Raw genomic sequence first — 21,623 nt, 5'->3', positions numbered from 1 at the left:
TGCATTATTACACTATCATATGAAATATTATCCTTTTAGGTATCAATTTAGATTTAAAGAAAATTAAATAATAATTTTCAAAGAGACCATTGAAAGAGTAATAATTCATACGTTCTTTCATCATTATCCATCATTACATTTTTTATTCATTGATATAAGCATCTTGTAGATTATTAATCATTTAAAATTAATGTTGATCCTTGCATGGATAACTTATACGTTTAAAATCAATATTGATCCTTGTTATTATTAAGATCTGTATATCAATAATGCAAACACAAGATTTTGAATAATTTCTCATCTTTTTTGCTTTCATTTATAGGTTGAGAACTACAAAGTTATTTGAGTATATGAGAAAAATGAAAAAAGTAATGGTATCAGATCATTTGAACTAAGAAGAAAGTTACATTTAAGAGTCAAGAAAGTTGACAACACTAGTTTACAAGAATTAATAAAGTAGCTAAAGACAATTCATCAACTCACTTTAGCAAGGAGATTTGGAAATATCCTAAGATTGTTGGAAGTTGATGTACAAGAAGATATCATAATAGCCCTGACTTAGTATTATCATTTCCCATTAAGGTGTTTTATCTTTCAAGACCTTCAGTGCTTTGATATTAGAAAAATTTGAGCATATTATAGACTTTCCTTTGGAGGGTCAGCAATCGTATCATTCTATGGAACACCATGCATCCCTCTTGACCATACCCAATGTCTTGAAGATTCACTCACCATAGTTGCAACAAACCAAGAGAGGTATAATAAAAGATGTACAAGAAAATTTCTCGCGCAACATATGTATAATTTGGCAAGAAATGAAGATTAATAGATTTTCATGGACGTTTTAGCATTCACCATTTATGATATTGTCTTTTTTTTCCCCTAAACATGATAACTTTGTCAATTTAACTGTCATACATGTGTTTCTCGGATACAAAAATTAGTTTGAAAATCCTATTATTACTAGCTTATATATGTTGTCATAAGAGGAAGAAAAAAATGATTATATGTTGTTTGCCCATGCTATATATATATATATGGCTAATAACCTATGTTTTCAAAAGGTCAAGTGAAATTAAATATTTGGTTACTAATTTGTTAAGGTTTCAAATTGAGCTAAAAATAGTCAAGAATAGACTAACCACCTAGCTAGCTTGAATGAAATGCACATTAGGTGGCACACTCTATGGCAACCATCAACAAATATTGTTTATCATTATAGGAGTTACACAAATGTTCCTCTTATAAGTACTCAGAGCTGTATCAGTTATAATCTAATTATGAAGCAACATTAACTTACTTATCCTATGATGGGACAACTTGCAAGGATTTATTGACTCCTTTTGTTTTCTACTATGAAGATGAAAACTTCATCAAGTTAATCCAAAAAGCAAGAAATGCTTAGGCAAAAGTTATTCAAAAAAGAGTTGGGTGTAAGGCGTTGTGCAGCAAAAGCAAGTTACTACTAGTGGATTAAAGAAAAAGCCTAAGAGAATAAATTACCATTCAAGGCTCTAGGTACTTCCCAAAAAGGCAAATCATCTAATCTATAATTTGTTAAAGATGAAGAAGTAAGAGAATTAGAGACAAGACTAGCTAAGATGATTAAGAAAAATGTGAAAATAGAAAAAAAAAAACTTTAAAAGAGTCACTATACTAGTGCAATTTTGAAAAGAGAAAATAATAATAATAAAAAAAATAACAGGCTTATAAAGAAGTTTGTATGGAACAAAAATTCGTGCAAAATAATGCAGCTAAGGTTCAATGATGCTTTAAAGTTGCAAGTAAGGAAATGAGATTGAGGGTGAAAGAACAAATTGTGGCTTATATAAATAGTATCAACTGAAGAGTGTTTGTACAAGGTTAAGGGAGATCAACGAGAAGTTCTGACCTAAGCAAATAAGCTTGAGGCACAAATACAAAACATGGAGTAATAGATAAAAGAAATTGTTTTGACGTGTGAAGCTGAAATTAATGCTAAGAAATAGAAAATAATAAAAATAATGAAGCAGTATGAGTTTATTGTAAAGGAAAATTATCATCATATTGAAGAAGGGAACAAACTCATTGTGTTTTGCCTCAAACGGTTTATACAAATAGTATCTTTGATTAATGGATTGATTGACCATGTCTATCCTAAACCCTAAACCTAAATCACTTCAGAATATTTGGTTACATAGCTTATGCTTATATTCCAAATGTGAAAAAAATGAAGCTTGATGATAAAGGTGAAAAGTGTGTCTTTCTTGGCGTAAGTGAAGTATCTAAAGCATACAAATTGTTCAATCTATTAACAAAGAGAAGAGTAATCAACAAAGATGTCATTTTGTTATGAGAAGAACACTTAGAATTGGAGTAAGAAGCAACTATCTCCCACTATTTTTGACAATCAATATGAAGAGGAAATACAACATGCTCCACACCAAGAAATTTCAGCAGCTTCCGCTTGTGATCAATTGCCAAGTGATGATTCCATAGATACTGAATCTACATTAGCAACAGAAAATATTCATGCAAAAGTTGAATCATGACTGCTCGAAATCGGCCTCCCTGGATGAAAGATAACGTGGTTACGGGGGTTGAGTCAAATGAGGATTCAATCATTCATCTTGCTCTATTTTCATACTGTGATCCAACAAGTTTTGAAAATGTTCTCAAAGAATCAACATGACAAAAGGTAATGGACGATGAGATTGCAGTTACTAAAAGAAATGATATATCAGAGTTATGTGATATTCCAAATGATCATAAGACCATTGGTGTAAAATGGGTATTTAAAACAAAACTGGAAGAGAAAATGGTAAAGTTGATAAGTATAAAGCATGGTTTGTGGCCAAGGGATATAAGAAGAGTGTGGAATCAACTATAAAAAAGGTTTTACTCTAGTTACAAGGCATGATACAATAAGATTAATGATCGTTTTAGCATCGCAAATATCATGGCCTATAAAAGTTGGATGTCAAGTTTACTTTTTTGCATGGAAATTTGAAAGAACAAATATTTATTAATCAATCTCGTCGCTATCTACAAGTTGGAAGTGTATAAATTAAAAAAGGCTCTTTAAAGTTTGATATAGTCGTATGAGACATATTTCTTAAAAGAATTTTATAAGGATTCTAAGACTTCTTCATTTGGCCATCGAAGTCAGGAAGAGACGGCCATAGGGAGAGGAATTTGAATTGATCGTTCATTTTCCTATTAGCTTCCAGTTTGATCCAAAGGCTGGGAAAGTAATTAGTTAGCAAATTGCCACGTGTGAAATTTTGGTACTCCCTTACATATTTGCTGTATATGGAATGATTTGTTTATTCAAATTACCATGTTAATCCAAAGGCTGAATGTAGATCCGGGCTAATCAAATAAATGTTCTGCAATTGATAATTATCAGATCAGAAACAGTTTGGCTTCAATGATATGAATTCTAGAGAGGATTTGCTATCCAGTGTGAACTGGAGATATACCATGTCAAGATGATAAGTTAGATCCTAGGCCTTGCTTTCCTTCAAAAAAATAAAATGCAAACACAAAAGGTATTCTCTATAGGAGTTGATATTATTAAAATAAACTTTTTCTCTTTTAATAATTTTTTTTTCACATACATTGCTAAGAATCATACCCTAATTTGCCTATTTAAGTGAGGAATAATTCTAAACTTTTCAAGTTATTGTTTTTATTAATTTTCTTAATTATTAAATAAAAATATTAAATATGATTTATATTTTTGAGATGGCAAATGCATAAATGTGTTCATTTAATGCATACTTTATTAATATAAAGCTTATAAAAAATAAATAGGAAAATATAATAAAGCTCTTTTTGTTTTTAGACTATTAATATCCTCAATAGGAAATAATCATATTCGAGTCTCATTTATTAAAAATAAACTCATTTGTTTGAAATCACATGCTCAAATTGAAACAAATACACGTGGGTTAATCCAGGTGGTGAATTGTTAGTAAATCTCTTTAAGAAATTCATCTATTTGAAATCTTATGTTTTACTAATTAAAATCTTAAAATAGTTTAATTCTGGAATCAAAAGCAAGCAATTGATCGTGTGGGGGAGTTGTGGTGAGGACAAACAAACACATTGCTATTCATCGAAACACATTTTGTCCCTTCTGTACGATGAAGAGCAGGTAAACCAAATTAATGAAATTCCCACGCCACTTTTGTGCATGTTTTACACTGTTTCTTCAGGGTATGTGCAGTTATGCAGGGTGGACAAACGGGATCAGAAACCCCCTTTGTGGACAAAAAGTTGCTCCCTTAGGCGAAGAGTTAATATTTAAGTACAAGCTCTCCTAAAGAGATGTTTTTACTAATGGCATGTTAATTCCTAGACGTACAGCACTGTTTCAAAAGCAAATGGAGAAAAAACCAATGTCTGAGAGCATATAGATCCTTAGTTTAGTTATTGTCAACATTGTTAAGTTCTTGGATAATGACCAGTCTAAGCCCGGAAAGTGTATAAATCCTCTTATTACAATACAAAATAGGCTCTTGGAACAGTGCTTAACTGTGAATAGTACTTTAAAATCTATTTTTTCTGATATGGGTGAGTAATACAGGAATTCATCCCAGTGAGATAAACTGTAGATAGACACTGCATCCATACACCTTTCTGATTATCTACATTATAATTAGTTGAGAATGGATTGTTCTTTCTAGTGGCTTAGAATGTATTTTGAATGACATTAAATTCACTCCAACCTAAATTTATTTCAACGTTGTAAGTTAAACATTTCATATTGAAATTTAATTTAATGTGATTTTAATTAGTTTCCAAACACACACTTATACTACTTGGGAGTGGGTAAAACTGTTCGCTGTTAAACCTGTATAATAGGTTTTTAACCATAATAATACAACTTTAAAAACTATTTATCAAAAAATATCATTTAAAAACTAATTACAAAAATACGAGAATTTAGCAGTGTTTTGAAAAATATTGCGAAAAAAAAAAAGGCACCACACACCAAAATGTGTGGAAATGAAAAGTTAATTTTTGAAGAACTAAATTAAAAAAATAAATAAAAAGGAGAAACCAACTAAAAAAAATCGCTAATTTTTCACAAACCAGAACTTTATTCAAGTCACATCAAAATTTACATTATAATTTATAGGATAATCCTTATTTTTTGCCTAGAAATTCAGTACAAGAACAGCTGTATTCTCTTACAACATTTTTACATAATCTCTTAAACCGAGGGATCCATCACATTAGACAGCTCAAGAACAAGCAAGCTCAAATAACTCACGTACAAAGGTTGATTACCCAAAAAATAAACAACTTTTTCCAACTTTTCTTCTGACCTGCACAGTTAATACATTTTTTTTTTTTTAGCTAGTGAAATGGTATAAAAGGATAATGCTTACTTACAATCTAAACTAAATCTGAATACACAAACGGTGTCAGAAGACTTCTGGTAAAGGCCTTCCTTCTAAGAATGACTTGAATAGCACAAGTGATCTTTCAGGCTGTGAGAAAGGGGCTTCATGAGAGGCACCTCTAACTGTGGCAAATGAGAGGATATTGCCATAAACTTGAGTCCACCCACCAACCTATGTTTCGTTACTGGAATTAGTTAATGATATATAATATATACCATTTGGATTATGTTTAAAAAGTGGTGTTCCTTCCACGGGAACTGCTTTCTACCATTGTGAATGCAGATATCATATAGTTCAAACTAAAAAACTCACACATTACCTAATGGACAAAGATTAAAGCCAAGTAATGGCGAAAGACTAGTCATTCCACTGAAGGCTTCTGACCTCTTAAAATATGAAACCGTAATTTATACAATGGTTTCTTTACTTTTTGCTAAATCAAACTGGTAAGATGTTAATTAAGTAGCTTTTTTTAATGAAGAATAAGCTATAAAACATAGGCTAATTAGATTGTGGAGAAAAAATACAAAAAAAGGGGGGCAAAAAGCTAGCACAGTAATTAGTGTATATACCTGCTGGCCTTCAAACCATACTCTGTAAGGGACTGTTGTGTTCAGTACTAATTGTCTAGCCAACTTTTGAACTAAGGTGCGGCTTCCGGTCAGTGGAATTACTGAATCTTGATCTCCACTGTAGCAAGAACAATACACATGGTTATGACAATTTTAGCACTAAAAAACATATGTATAAGCCTTCAAGACTTCAAGTTCAAGTAACCAAATAAATGAAAAGGAGAAGAAGAAGTTTTAGTTCGAGTTACCTGTAAATTAAGACCTGAACTCCAGCTTTTATCAGTGATCCAACAACAGGGAGTGTAGGCACTTCCAAATTGAGCATATCATAGTCCAGGATGCTGTTACCAGCACAATGCAGCTCAATGATTACAGGGTTTGGTTAAATTAAAATCAGCATGAACAAGCTAAGCAGATCTTCACTTTTATGTTTCAATTTTTTAAAACCAATTAAATCTTGCTAACGAGTATCCGAAGAACATTGGTTAATGAATTAATAAAACTTTTATTGTAAATCATGTTAAGGATGCATTGGAAAATTATGGTGAAAATGTATTAATAATACATTTTAATAAAAACTTTCTACTTGTAAGTTTTTAACCAGTATTATAGGTACTAGGTAGCATTTACCTTTAATAAAAAAAAAAAAAACATTGGTGTAGCCAACCACAAGATTTTTTTATTAGTGAAAAGGACTTACTTGCTGCAAACGTCCCACTTGCGAACTCCAACAAGCTTTGCATGAAGTGCCTCTTGTACATCTCTTCTGTTTAAATAGTTTGTAACCTTGTCATCTACACACACATCTATGCTCTCATTTGCTTGCTGCCATGCCATAATACAAGGCAATAATTTTATTGAACAAGCCAAATTTAAGAAGCAATGATCTTACCTAAAATAGTAAATAAAGTAATGGAAAAGCATGAGAATTGAGAAGGGCTAATCCAGAAGAGAAGACTTACTTGTGTTTGAGGACAAATAATCTTGGATTGTGATAGCACTGAGGAAATGCAAACATCAAGGGTGACATCATATTTGTCCACAAATTTACTGGTTTCTCTGCTTACTTGCCCCATAACCTTTGAACAAAGAGGTGAAACTGAGTCTCTATAGTACTCACTCACATACCTAGAATAGTTACACACTGTAGTGAACATATTGTACGTTGAATCTGATATTAGTCCATGAGACCAGAAGAACTCAGCTCTTGAATTGAAGTCAGTGGCATATTCTATAACTGGATTACCCAACTGCAATTCATTCCATTATGGCATGAGCCAACAGTAATATGCAAGAAAGAAAGCATAAATGTTAGTATTACTTACGGCAATGCCTTTCAGATTGAATATCTTGTTCTTTGTGTTCATTTCAATCATGAGCTTTGCAAGTTGAGGAACATAATGTCCTGTTACATATATATTTTTTCAATAAACAAAAACACGCAACAAATAATATTAGGAAATGTTAACATTTTAAGCAATTAAGAATAGTAAGATTTTATCATAATTGACAATTTTTGTTACATTTTGTATTTTTATTGTGATAAATATTTTATTTTTCAATATAATCCTAGTATTTTTACTTGCTTAAAATCAGTCTTTAAATGAAGCCAATAATAGTACTACCAATAATTACTGTAACTTTCTTTTGACATGGAATTTTGGAGAAATGATAGGTAGAGCAAAGGTGACAGGTTCACCTGCATAGCTTTCCCCTGTTAGAAACAAATCTCTGGTCCTATATTGAGGGAACTTGTTGAACCAACGTTGCAGGAATACAAGGTTGTCCCTTGCTTAAGAAATCAAAAGCACTGCTTCAGGTGACAAAATATGCATACCATGACTGTTTGAGAGTATTCATTATTCAAGGACAGTACAATCACACTGAAATCAAAAGTATTGCGTAGAGAATAAGGGATGAAGAATAATCATGTAAAGTGTCACACAAAAGTTAGCATGGCACTTTGCCATTAATCACTGTTTTGTCTCAACTTTTTAAAAGCCTAAGCATTATACACATGATAGTGCCTTTTCCCATAGAAGATAGGATTAAAAGGATCTTTCTAAAGAGAAATAAATGTTTTTGTACCAAAAGATTAAAGAAAAACAGAAGGATCTAATTTGAATGGAAGATCGAGATACCTGTTGCCTCATCATTCACTGTCATATAGGAGGAACTACCTTTAGCATAAGAAAATCCCACTCCAATTGGTGTCTCCAAATACAGCATGTTTGCCTCTGAAGCACAAAAGTAACACTCACTCAATCACAAGAAGAATGAATGCAGGCCATTGTGGCAGATGGAATGGAATGGAATGTGGCCAGAAGGGTACCTTTGTTCCAACTATAATCATTTTTAACAAGAAATTCACCATTTGGTCTAAAGGGTCCATTTTCTGAGAATGCGCCTACTCCTAGAGAAGAACAACCAGGTCCTGAATGAAACAGGAGTTAGCGAGTTTAATAACTCATGTTGTGAATACTCCAAAGTCTTGATTTTTATTTTTTAATTTCAAGTTCAAGTTTTGAACCATTGCATAAATCAATATTAGTAGAAGGAAATAAGAGAGATTTCAGACCTCCATTGAGCCATAGAACAAGAGGCTTTGAAGCTGAATCAGTTTCTGATTCAACAAAATAGTAAAACAGAGATTTATGTTTTTTTTCATCCACTGTGACATATCCTGAGAATTGTTGAAAGCCCACGTGGGGTTGGCCAGGAAGCACAGCAATTCTATCTGCAGGAGAAGAGTGGCACAACACTTTCAAGGAAAAACTCAGCTGAAGCAACAACACAGCCATTGCCATGGTGTTGGACTTGGACTTCCATGTTGGCCACTTCATGGTTTCACAAATGGGGAGAGAGAGAGAGAGAGTGTGTGTGTACTATAACAAAGAGAGAGTGATGGATGCTATATTTAAAGTGTTACCTAGTGTGGTGAGAACATGAATAGCAATAAGAGACATGAAAACATAATTTCTTAACATAATCTTTTAAATATATTATTTATTATTAATTAAAATTAATTAACATTTATAAAATAATATAAATTTATATTTTATTTAATGATTTTATTTATGATATTAAGGAATTTTTTATCTAATAATAAAAGGTGTAAAAAAAAACGTCAGAGTGATATGTTTAACAACATTGGTTTGAGGGTGGACCACTATGGTTGTTGGAGTTCATCTATTCCATTCTAATTATCATTACAATTTTAGCTTTTTAATGGCAAGCCTGAAAATGGTGTTGAAAGAGATGTGACAGAGGTAATGACCACGGTGTGCCGGGTCTGTCTATATCCAATGGCAAAAAGAAAATTATGAGAGTTTGAATGCTTGAAGCTGAGTCAGCACTAGTTTGCTGCTATGAAAAGGAAATTAATTGAAATGAGTTACATTATTTATATTACTAAAATTTAATATCATATGTGATATTATATATTGTTATTTTTATTTATACATTTTAAAAATACATCTCATTTATAATAGACCATATGATAGTTCTAAAAAAATTTCCCTTATTAGAATATGGGCTCTGCCTTGAATAATATTCCTTCTAAAACAATTTAGTGTTTAGATCTTCTTTACGTTTTGTTTTTTTCTCTGTTGATGCATTAACAACAAAGACCATGTATCTGCATCTTTGTTGCACTTGGGAAAAAACAAAAACTAAGCTTGTATCCTTTCACTGTATCAACAGGAATGTGTCTCTTCCATGGAAAATGGCTTTACGGGGTTGCTTTTCACACCTTAGAAAAATGTGTATTTTTAAGAATTTCTTTAAAAATATACACAAAATATAAGTCTCCTTGCATCAGAGAAATATTAGAACTTGACAGCATCTTGGGGAGATGCTGTACATATGCAGGATGTAAAAGAGAGATGCACACGCAGTTCCTTTTTGTTTTATAAAAAAAAAAAAGTTTGATTGATTAGTTTTTCTTGATCAGCAAGTACGGGCAAGATTTGCACGTCGACAAAATAAGTGGTTACAGAATGGAGATTCCAAGGAAAATAGGCCATCTTACTTGTGCAAATGACCATTGCATTTTAAATATATTTGTGGCTTGTCAGAGAAGCTAGAAAATATGAAGAGTACTCAAATGCATCATTAACCATAAACAATAATCACTAAAGAAGTTGAGTGATGAAGGGTATGCTCTCCCTTTTTTGTATTTTATTTCCTGCTTGCCTTTTATGCAAAGAATCTTTATCTATTTAAGTAATGAGTAAGATCTGGGATGAGGTTTTTTCTCATGCCCATAATAAGTGTGTTGTTGAATATACCAAAAACCCAATTTTTTTTTTATGTTTAAGTGGAAATCAAATCAGCTTAGTCCCATAAAGTCTAATCTTTTCCTGGTGGTGGTTAAAGACTTATCTTTATGTACTTATGTGGGAATGAACTTGCTCCCTTTGACCAGTTGTGAAAAGGCTTTTCTTATAATTATAAGATAGCTCTTTGATTCTTTTTTCTCAAAACTTTTTGTCCCGGTGATGCAAAAGCAAATACACCCCCACCTCCATCCATCAACTATATATATATTTCTTTTTGCTTACAAACTCACATGCTAGCCTCCACGGAGCCACATGTTCCCCATCGTGGCCTCAAACCTTTCCACGCTAGCTTCTAGTGGGGCCTTCTTCTATTCCCCATTTCAACTCTGCAAGCCATGTAACAGCGTAATTTTTGGATGCTTATGGTTTGGCAAACATTTCGAGTGATTTGAATCGACCCCATCTAACCAGGATTGAAGGGAGAAAGATGATCTAGTCATGAAATAATTACTGCAAAGACTTGTTACTGGACCACTCTAATTGCATAGGTAGATAGGTTCTTATTTAATTTCCATAAGACAAGGAGGAAAAAATGGAAGATAATGAGTGTGAAAAAAAGAACAAACTATAAAATGACAAATTTGATCAAGATTTATGTGGTGGATTCTGTGCTTCTGTTACATTTGCAGCTCAAAGAAATGGTAAAGGAGAAGAAAATGGACCCTACCTTCACAGCTTTTACAAAAGATTTCAGATATTTCATCATTACCAGCATTAGTGTCACTGATTTTTTAGCATTCATCTCTTGATTGTCAAAATATTCTATTGCCTCTCAAACCCAAAGTGTACTCCCAACCAACTCCAATCCAAAACAAAACGAGAAAAATAAAAGTAGGTGCTTGGGAAAATTTATGTCACAAGGATATGACTGAATATTATAATTATGTAGAAGTGGTTAGAATGACTTTTGAGCATCAGAGTTGGAAAATGTGTGGAGTGCGAGTGAAGCCTATATTGTGCTTTTGAATCCTTGCGACTAGAGCAAAGGCATCCCTTTTTGGTGAGTAATCTTCGGTTTGTTTATTTGGTGTTCCCCCTCAAAATTTGGGTCCTTTTCACGATAGTCATAAAAAATACAAGTGGAGGAAAAGCTCATCCACTTTTACTATTAAACTACGCAGGCTTTCCTTCTTTTTATGATCCGGGTTGCTATGCACCAGCCACTCTTGGCGTCCACAGTGTGGAACAGGACCCCGCGTGAGTAGTGCACCATCTGCGGGCCTGAGCTATATATTCTCAGAATCCTTAATGTGGATGACTATAGAGTAACCGGGTTTTCTGCAAACCAGAGCACGCGCCTCTCAATTTTTCCGCTTAAGGCATGGGCTTGTATGGGTAATGTTATAAACTATTAATGTAACTATTATCATTTGTTATTACTATTGAATGAGAGGAATATTTTCCATTTTTTTGTGGGGGATTGATGAGAGTGATGTGATATACTGTGCAATTCAGTACCAGCCTGATTCGCCTCCGAAGATGTGCAGTTCTCCAACTCTGGCTAGTCGCTATAGTGTTCGATCCGAGACACCACCGTGACATTACGCCTAATTGAATTCCAGTGCAGGAATAGGGAGAATCTTGCGCTTCATGCTGCGTAATGCATAACATTGACTTATTGCACTTTTATATTCCAATTTTCAAAAGGAAGCCAAGCTTTCAATTGATATCAAGATGACCAACACCAGAAAAAAGATATCAAACCAGAAGTTAAAAAGATAATAATGGCAGTTATTTTTCTGAGTAAAATTCATTTGATATAACAAACAGAAAAACTAGGATTCTTAAATTACAAAATTTAATTAAAAGAATATGGAAAACTCGGTCCCATGTAGATAATTAATTATTACAACCCACTCAACTAGGTTTCTCGTGCAACGTAAAGATTCTTTATATTTCCAAATATAATGTTTTGAGATGGTTTACAGAATGAAAAACTTGTATAGAAAACAAAATAAAATATACATAGAGGACAAAGAATCAATCAACAACTAAAGGGCAAGAAACATTCACGATGAGGCATCAGAGTCAGTGGCAGGTTTATGATTCGCATCTGACACCTGAGCCTGATCAATTCCCTTCCGAGATGCTTCCCAAAGTTGCTGTTCTATACTCAGCTTCCTCAACTCCAACAAACCTCGCTCCACTACATAGGAAACAGAATGGAGTTCATACACAAAACACTCGAGTACATCAAAGTAATAAATATTAAATATTTTTAAAAAATAACGCTCTTCTTTCTTTAAATTTTCCTGTATGTGCTTGTCTAACATTACAGCCACGTCATTGTATTTGTTTTAAAAAAAAAATTCAAGCCACCTCATTTGTAAACCATATGATGCTAAATACTTTGCATGGTAACTAGACAAATTTAAGGATATTGATATTTATATAAGCTGTTGCTATCACTTCTACAGTTCAGAGAACCCAGAGATCATCATTTGAATATCCAAGTACTTCAAGTTTAGATGAAACCTAAAAGTGAGGTTGTCTGGGTTTGCAAGTAGCGAAGCACCCAATTAATCATGAGAACTTGGATGAAACAGCAGGAATTTTGCAAAAATAATAGCAAAATTTTTTTATAAGTGTATGCATGAACTTCTTGGGTATCAGATTTGTCAAGCAACCTAGTCTTCACAATCTAATAGATGTATACACAAATATTATGACAGAAAAAAAAAAACTATGATTAATAATTTTAGTTTTAAAAAATAAACCGCCAAACTGAATTATTAAGCTTTGTTTAAGTCTATCTGTCATGCTCAGACTGAAAAAAAAGGAAAAAAAAAAAAGAAGCTTTATCATGATAGCTAAATTGCACAATTTGACCAGAATGGATTGAATAGATTTGATTCCACCAATTCTGAGACGATTTAGGATCAGTTCTGATTCATATAGCTGAGACTGAGAATCAGATTGGTTTGTATCATATTATTCCAATTTCCCTTATATACGATTTTGAATACCCAAGATAAAAGATTTTCAGTTGACCTATTTTCTAGATTCCAGAATAGCTTTCTAAACTGGTCCATAAAGGTAATTTCCATTCGCAACATTTTGCCAATCAGCACACAATTCAAAAACATGTATATATTCACCCACTAGTAGTTTCAAGATTGTCAACTTATTTTGAAAGAATAATCGCTAATTTTGATCAGATTCATGACAGAGCTTTTAAAAACTAATTAACTATTTTTCCAAAAATAATCTATATAAAAAATGCACGTACTATCTTAAAAACCACAAAAGATGATAAGAATGACGAGCTTACCATCGACAGCATCATGGGAAGTTGGTGACTGCCCACTACGGGCAATCCAAAACTGAAGCCGCTCTTCTGCAATATCTTCTTCCACACCATGAAATAAAGCTCTTCTCCAGAAATAAGTTAACCATGCCTGAGTTTATAAGTAAATCAAATTCAATTATATGTTCATAGTATTTTCAGAATAGTTATAAATTCAACATTGACATAAACTGGTCATCAAAAGGCCACGGCTACTCAGGAGCATCCATTTCAACATTTCATCTCACATATGATGGTTAATGAGTGAAAATGCAATAAAACAACTAGCGGATACAATTTCATAGAACTAGGGCCATGAATAGTGCCAAATTTCAGAATCATCAGAGAAAAAGTAACTAACCTCTTTGAAAAGAACATCTTCTGCTTCCTCTTCACTTAATTCTGCAGGAAATAAAGAAACAGAAAATCAACAAAGAATTATCATGTCATCTGCCAGACACTTCTCCATATAGAAAGGAAAAACAGCTAAATGCAGCCATGTCAGTGTAATATATTAGCAAAATACACATGAAGCCATTGTCTTAATACATAAAGGCTCTCCAATAGATGGAAGACAATCCATAATCAAGAGAATTTGTATTTCTTGCAGATAGTGACAAGGGTAACAAATGACTACATAGTTCATACCACGCAATTTATGATACAGATGTGCCATCCTCCTCCTATACAAATCACATGCATATCTGATCAAACCATGCATGCAAAAAACTTACATATAATGTCCAAAAAGCCAATCCGAATTTCCCCTCCAAAAGAAAATAATATAGAGAAATGATTCAAAAATATAAAAGCAACATTTTACTTGTGAAAGAGAAGCATAGAAATCCTATATGCAAATGTACATCCTAGACTCTTACAAAATTCTATAGGAATAATATCACTGAAAACTTGACTTTGCCAAAGAATATCAAATTAAATGCCAAAATAAAAGCTAAAAACCTATTGCTTAGCAAAAATTAAAACAGCCAAACATCAAATTAAACACAAACAAAAGCTGACAACTTAATTCTTACCAAATGCTTCCAAATATTTGGCATCACCATGTGATTTGGAGTCTGCAAAATAAATGAATAAAAATGTGAACATCATAATTCAAATAATCTTCTACTAAACAGTTTGTTTTGGAATAGTACCAAAACAATAGTCTAGGAAAAAAAACATTTTAAATGTGCACATGAATCAAAACTACTTAAACAGAATTCTCATCACCAATAGGATATCCATGTATGAAAAATCATAAAACTAAGACACAGCCTTAATTAACCAAAACTGAATCAAAAGAGGAAAGGCAACAACTCAATTAATAGGGTAGTACTGCACCAACAGCAGGTAGACAGTAGTCACAGATCAAATGAAAGATTTGAGTAACCAAATTAATCAAGACAAGTAGAAACTGAGATTTGAAAAAGATACAATAGGTTGAATTAAATACCTAAAACAGACTGCCGAACCAAATTTGGCCGTCTGTGTTGGGCTAATGCGAGAACAACAGCATCTTCAACCTACAAAATAAAAATTATGATAGGAACTGAAATTTACAACAGAAGAGTAAGTGTGGAGGAGACCAGCTCCTTACAATCAAATGTGACTCCCTGTACATACTACATAACCCAAACAGCAACACACAAAAATGTAAAAGTTGCAGAAAACAAGGAGAAGAAAACTGCCACTGCCACCACCCAATAAAAAAAAAGAAAGAAAAACCCTTCAACCCTCAACATATGACAGCTGTTTTCATGCTGTTACAGCCATTCCACTCTCTTCTAAAATACTTGTCCTCTGGCATTTCCTCTGCAGTAAGCACATTCTCATTTTCTTCCTCTCTTGCATCTCCTATTCTCCTCTCGTACACATGCAGCACATCACTCTTATTCAGCGCATCTTTCTTTTTTATAGCATAAATGTGATATGGGTGTATCAAATATCTTTCAGAACTCAATAAGAAAGGAAAAGGATGTACATAATCTAGAACAGTCCAAAAGATAGGAAGTCAAATCTAAACCAAACTCGTGTATATAAGTTTGGGTTTCTGAAATTAGTGCTTTAAAAGAAGCAATAGGCTTTAAAATATGATTCTTTGTATCGAAAAATGCCCAAGAGAAAAATGAGATAAGGAACTGAACAAATAAAGCAATTTCTTGGAGAACCTTTAAGGAAGCAAGTTCCCTCAAACCCATCTCAACTGAAAGCATACTCTCGATATTTCCTTCCCCAGCTAGATCATTCAGATCACGAACAAGTTTGCTTCTATCTGGACCATCAGCACCTGGTCCATGCTCTTTAGTTAGACGTCGTTGTAAATAATTTAAGAGAGAAATAATTCAACCAATTTTTTTGAGCACCAACTCATACTTTTGTTCCAAGATTCCTCCTTAGCCTTTTGTCCAGCAGAGACAACAAGTTCAAAAGGAAGAGGAGCTAGTGAAGACCAATGTTCATGCTTGGATTGTGTTATATCTGCACATATGCCTAAACAGCATAAAAGTAACAAGCCACAGGAAATATAAGGACTTGTGATAGTTAATAGATAAAAAGATGAACTGACTTTTGCAAAATATTCTTTTCATTTTTTTTAAGTCATGTCAAATCAAAGGTTAAAAAAATTAAACATTGGAAATTCTCTTTCCTCAGAAAATTGAGAGCAGTGAAATTCCATTACCATGTTTTACAGCGAGACCCCAGTAGCGGGCTAGCCAACATCTCTTCAGAACAACTTCTTCCTAAAAGACAGATATGAAGATAAATTGAGACAGATGGGAAAATGAAGATTCGTTAATTCTAATTATAATGGTAAACACAAACCATTTCTTCTTGGGTCAAAATCATTCTCTGTGTCATCGTGCGAAGAGCCTTTGCTTCAGCTTCAGCTTCTTGCTGTTGTTCCAAAGCAGCCACAGCATCATCTTTTAGGTTCTGACAAATACAAAGAAGATAGCTAGAACTTATACCAGGGAATAACTGATCAGAGTAGATACATGGTACAACTAAAAGATTAAAAAAAACGCATGCTTTATTCAAAACTACCTGAATTTCCACACGAAGGGCTGCAATATCCTCATCTCTCCCACTCTGGGTTTGTTGGGCAGCCTTGAGAGCAGCCTGTTACAAAAATATTGAGTATTTCAATGACGTTCTTTGAAAGAGTCAAAATTGATGAGCTTGTTGCTCAAATTCTACAATTCAAGAAGAAAACTGTAACTGAAACAGAGCTTTACAAAAAAATATCAAGATTGTAGAACCAGCTACATCATTGTCTCTAATTCATGCCCTTTGCACATATATGCATGCATTCATTCATTCTATTCAAAAGTATGGAAAGTCAGAAAAAATTTGACGATTAACACTTAGAAGCGATAGAATAGTGGGTTATCAAGTAAGGGTGGTCACAGCCCTTCAAACTTCCAAACATCACTCATTTCATATTTGGCCGCATCTAACATCTATTCTTTCAGTATACCTCTCTTTGACGCAAAGCAGCTTCCTTCCTGCAAATATATCACACAAAAACCACAACCTTATAATTATACAAAATAAATATTTCCAGTTCCAGCCAGCATGTAAGAGAATTTGCAGCTAGTTTACCTGCTCAGCAGTTTAGCTTCCAGTGATACACCTTCTCCAAGGGAAGCAACCTGCCAAATCAAAATGAATAAGGATACAGATATCAACAAACTCAGCACAGAGATTAACAGCTATACAATGAAGGAACTTTTATTGTTAAATACATCTTAGAGCATATAGTGACAGACTAATGTAAACAAAAGTATACTAATTATGCAAAATATGGTATTGAAACTACAATATTAAAACTACTGTGGTTAGGTTTCAAAGTTTAGCTAATATCTAGCAAAAACTAACCTGTTTCTCAAGTTCCCTAGCTCTGGCCTCCACTTCTTGGCGTTTTTCTTCTGCTTGTCTTAGCTGGAATATAACCAAGCATATATACTCAGCATCACATAACACAAGCAAAAAAAACCTACTTTGTTTGGGTGTGAATGAGCATACCTTTTCAAGTAAAGTCTCATTTTCTTCTTGTAGCATATCAAGCTGCAATATCAGTAGGAATCAACTTCAAAACTCATTCTTTATGGATTGCAATACAAAATCTACTTAAATAAAGCTCAAGAATTAGCATAGCCAATATAAGGATCATCAGATTTAGTTTTTGGAGATAGAAATTGATGCATGTAAATACTATACTTCATCACGGAGTGCAGAAGCTTCGCGCTGATCTCCTGTGTCTTTTGAGTTAAGTGGTCTGATAGCAATATCTGATGCAAACCTGAAATTATTCACCAAAGAGTACAATTCAAAGAAGAGTGGGTCATCAATAGTGCCTAATGGCCAACAAACTAGAGTTTGTTAGCCTATCACTTCAGTCGGCATACAGACACAAAGATATAAATAGATGTATGACCTCAATAAATAGAATAAGGATTGAACCCAATTCATAGTAAAAAAGAATCAATTACAAGCATGTGGGGAAAGGTAAAAATTGGCCAAATCACAACTAAAGCCCATGTATTCAACCTCCTTATGAAATTAGCATTTGACTGACCAGCTTGATAACACACACACGTCAATCCACTTCATTATTTTTATGTTTATTTAGAGAATAGAGTATTTTGAATCTTCAAATAACTTATCAATAAGTACTTATAGAACAACAACAACAACAACCAAGTCTTATCTTACTAAGTAAGGTCAAAAACCAAATTTTCAGAAATCTAGTTAATCAAAAAGTTCCTTTTAGTAACTTCATCTAAGGTTTTTTGAACCTCCCTCTCGACTCCTCTTTACTAGACTATGAGTCATGCAATCCACTATTCTTACTAGCACTTCCAAAGGTCTTCTCTAAACATGACCAAACCACCTTAAACGATTTTCAATCATCTTTTCCACTATAGATGTTATTCCAATATTCTATCATATACTATTATTTTGTATCCTATCATTTCTTTGTATCCTATCATTTCTTGTGTGTCCACTCATCCACCTTAGATTCTTATTTCTGCTACTATCATTTTTTTTCATGTTGTTCCTTTAAGATCTAGCATTCGCTACCATATAAGATAGATAGTTGTATTGCAGTACGATAAATTTTTTTTTTAGATTGATTGGTACTCTATGGTCAAATAACTCTTTAGGTTCTCCATCATTTTTTATAATCGATTCCATGTATTTAGAACTTTTGGTATAATATTATCTCCAAGTTTAACTTTCAACGCATGATCTTCATCTTATTTTTAGTTAAACCTATAATGCATGTACTTTGTCTTACTTTTACTTAAGTGAAAATCCTTAAATTCTAAAGTTTTCCTCCATAACTTAAGTTTAACATTAACCTCTTCTTTCAAATTCTTGATCAACACTACATCATCTACAAATAGCATGAACCAAACGATAATCTCGTGTATTTTTTGTAAGCATATCTAAAACAAGATTAAACAGGTAATAGCTTAAAGCAGGACCTTGATGTAAACATATTCTAATTGGAAAGTCCTTGGATACACCTCTAAAAGTTTTCACACATGTGGTCACTTATTCATACATGTCTTGTATAGTTTGAATATAGGCTACACAAGCTCATTTCTTTTTTAAAACCTTTCATAACACTTCTCTTGGTACCCAATCATATGCTTTTTGCCAAGTCAATAAAAATTATGTATAAGTCCTTTTCCTTATAGTGATATTTTTCATCATCTTTCATAAAAGATATATAACTTCTGTTGGAAACTTTCCTAACATTAAATCAAATTGATTTTCTGCGATCTTAATTTTCTCCCGTATTCTATGTTCAATCACTTTTTTCCATAACTTTATAGTGTAACTAATGAGTTTAATCCCTCTATAATTCACACAATTTTAAATACCACACTTGTTATTGTATATAGGAACTTAAGTGTTCTTCCTTCATTCATCTGACATATTTTTAGATCTCAAAATCTCATTAAAGAATTTAGTAAGCCACTTCAATCCTTATTTTCTCAAACTTTTTCCAACTTCTATAGAGATATTATCAAGGCCAACCGTTTTGCCATTTTCCATTCTCTTAAGAGCTTTTTTTACTTCGTCCACTCAAATCCTATAACAATATGTCAAATTTAACCCATTCGCTTGCACTTTTAATCTTGTTAAATTTTCACTTGCTCCTTGTCCCTTATTAAAAAGTTTATAGAAATATTTCTCCCAATTGATCTTTGATATCTTAATCCAAAACCAAACTTTTTCATATTCATCCTAAATACATCAATAAGAACTTGTAAAAGAAAAAAATAAAAAAGTAAAATAAATTAAACTCCTATAAGTTAATCAACTTAAGCTCCTCTACTTCTTTAGAAGTTCTCTTGTTTAACTTTTTCAAAACTGTAATTGCATAAGTTAATTTATGAAAGAATTTTTGTTCATTTTATCTCTTTATTTTCTTCTCTTATAAGTACGTCTTTAGAAATTTACCCAAATTAGACCTATACATATGTTATCATAACAATCACTGATGGAGAGGGTGCTTAGAAAATAAGTCACTGAAGCAATCTCATGACTTTCGACTGTTTTAGATGTTTTTTTTTTCTTTTACGGCCCAGCTAAAGAGTACCTTAAAGGGTACTTTACAAGAATATAAAATAATAATTTAATGAAAAATATAATATATGCATATTAGATTCATGAGGTAGCTTTTGAAGGGGAAAAAAATGATAATTCTGGCAATATAGCTATTCCAAAACACATAATTAATACATTAGATATTTGAAAAATGATTTACTTTTCATTTAATACTTTTCTGCTTTTAAACCCTTAACAAGTGCTGTAAGAGCATTCCTTAGCATTTTTCCTTCTTTAAAATTAATGATGATTCAGTCAGCATTTCAGTTTTACAGTATTACCGGCTCAACCTGGAAATGCTCCAAGACATAAAAACTTACTAGTAGTAATATAGCAGTAAAACCGAAAGAATTAAAGGGGAAAAGGAAATGCTTACTACCTTTTCTCTCTATTCCGATTGGTAGGAGGGTCAATAGGAGGTACAGCCATAGGCGTTCGCAGTGTGGTTTTGCTCGGTGGTACCACTGGCGTTGAGCGAACTGAAACAGCTGATCTTCCAGCTGATGTTGAGCGCACCGAATGTGTATGCTCTACAAAGTTCCGACCTAACTAATAAAAACATCAAAATCCTATTAGCTCAACAACAACTTACCAATCGAATAACTCCACAATCATGCAACAACATCACAATCCAAGACTTAGATCTCGCTCAAACATTACTTACGGCGTGAAATTAACAATCACAAACCAGTAAAATATATCTAAGCTCAAAACCATATTGAATACGCATCGTCTTCGGTTTCATTCCCAATTCAACAAATGAATCCATGCAAATAATCACGTAAACGCATCGGAGCGAAGACATAGAGAACAATTACGGTGAGAATTACCGAAGGAGAAGGAGATCTGTTTGGCCTCGCGACCGAAATCGGAGGGATGGTGGCGGTGGCATTAGCGCTAGCACTCTTGTTACTGTTGGCGTTGGTGGAGAAAGAAGAAAGAGCCGTTGGAGGCGGAGCGCTGTACCGGAAACCGAGATCGTCGTCTTCATCGCCGTCGTCATCGGCGGTGGTCTGAGACGCCATGACGCGAGCCAGACGCTGCGCGGCAGCTTTGGCGGCTACGTTTTGGGTACGCTTGACGGTGGAGAGGCCGGTGGAAGAAGGACCGAGCCGAGACTGAGGATGAGCCGGTGACATCGCCGGCGACGAGGAGCCGGTGCTGCTGGAACCGCCGCTCCACTGCCGCGTGTACACCGGACTCGCGGTTCTTCTCCGATCCATGAGCGTGAGCTATTATATATATCAGAGACTCGCGGAGACTGAGCTAGATTTTCTCGAGAAAATCGAAGCAAAATTGGGGAGAAAGAGTCGGAAAGTATGTTCCGTTCGAATCGTGCGCGGTTGTGTAGGACAAAACGACGCCGCTTCTTTGTAATGGGTCCACGGCAGAGAAGACCGATGAGAAT

General features: G+C 33.6%; 2 protein-coding genes across 2 annotated transcripts; both read right to left on the bottom strand.

Annotated features, from left to right (window-relative positions):
- Positions 1-5,233: 5,233 nt before the first annotated feature.
- On the bottom strand, positions 5,234-8,828 carry LOC113852459 (serine carboxypeptidase-like 45). Its single transcript, XM_027482739.1, has 10 exons — positions 8,544-8,828; positions 8,298-8,399; positions 8,107-8,202; positions 7,665-7,757; positions 7,291-7,370; positions 6,928-7,215; positions 6,666-6,790; positions 6,214-6,306; positions 5,966-6,083; positions 5,234-5,564 (listed from the first exon to the last, which is right to left on the bottom strand). The coding sequence occupies exons 1-10, from the start codon at positions 8,806-8,808 to the stop codon at positions 5,415-5,417; spliced, it is 1,410 nt and encodes a 469-aa protein (XP_027338540.1). The 5' UTR covers positions 8,809-8,828; the 3' UTR covers positions 5,234-5,414.
- A 2,046-nt stretch (positions 8,829-10,874) lies between these two features.
- On the bottom strand, positions 10,875-21,623 carry LOC113865708 (coiled-coil domain-containing protein SCD2-like). The gene is made up of 18 exons (XM_027500433.1): positions 21,046-21,623; positions 20,595-20,764; positions 17,813-17,894; positions 17,618-17,659; positions 17,471-17,533; positions 17,195-17,244; positions 17,070-17,097; positions 16,637-16,711; positions 16,415-16,525; positions 16,272-16,332; positions 15,965-16,081; positions 15,760-15,878; positions 15,045-15,114; positions 14,626-14,667; positions 13,953-13,993; positions 13,577-13,703; positions 12,319-12,451; positions 10,875-11,898 (listed from the first exon to the last, which is right to left on the bottom strand). Exons 1-18 carry the CDS (start codon positions 21,436-21,438, stop codon positions 11,853-11,855), a joined length of 1,770 nt encoding a protein of 589 aa, XP_027356234.1. The 5' UTR covers positions 21,439-21,623; the 3' UTR covers positions 10,875-11,852.

This window comes from Abrus precatorius, unplaced genomic scaffold (genome assembly GCF_003935025.1).
Source record: "Abrus precatorius isolate BTA unplaced genomic scaffold, Abrus_2018 Scaffold10, whole genome shotgun sequence".
Taxonomy (NCBI): Eukaryota; Viridiplantae; Streptophyta; class Magnoliopsida; order Fabales; family Fabaceae; genus Abrus; species Abrus precatorius.
The sequence above is the reverse complement of the archived record's forward strand: the minus strand, read 5'-3'. Positions and strand labels throughout refer to the sequence as shown.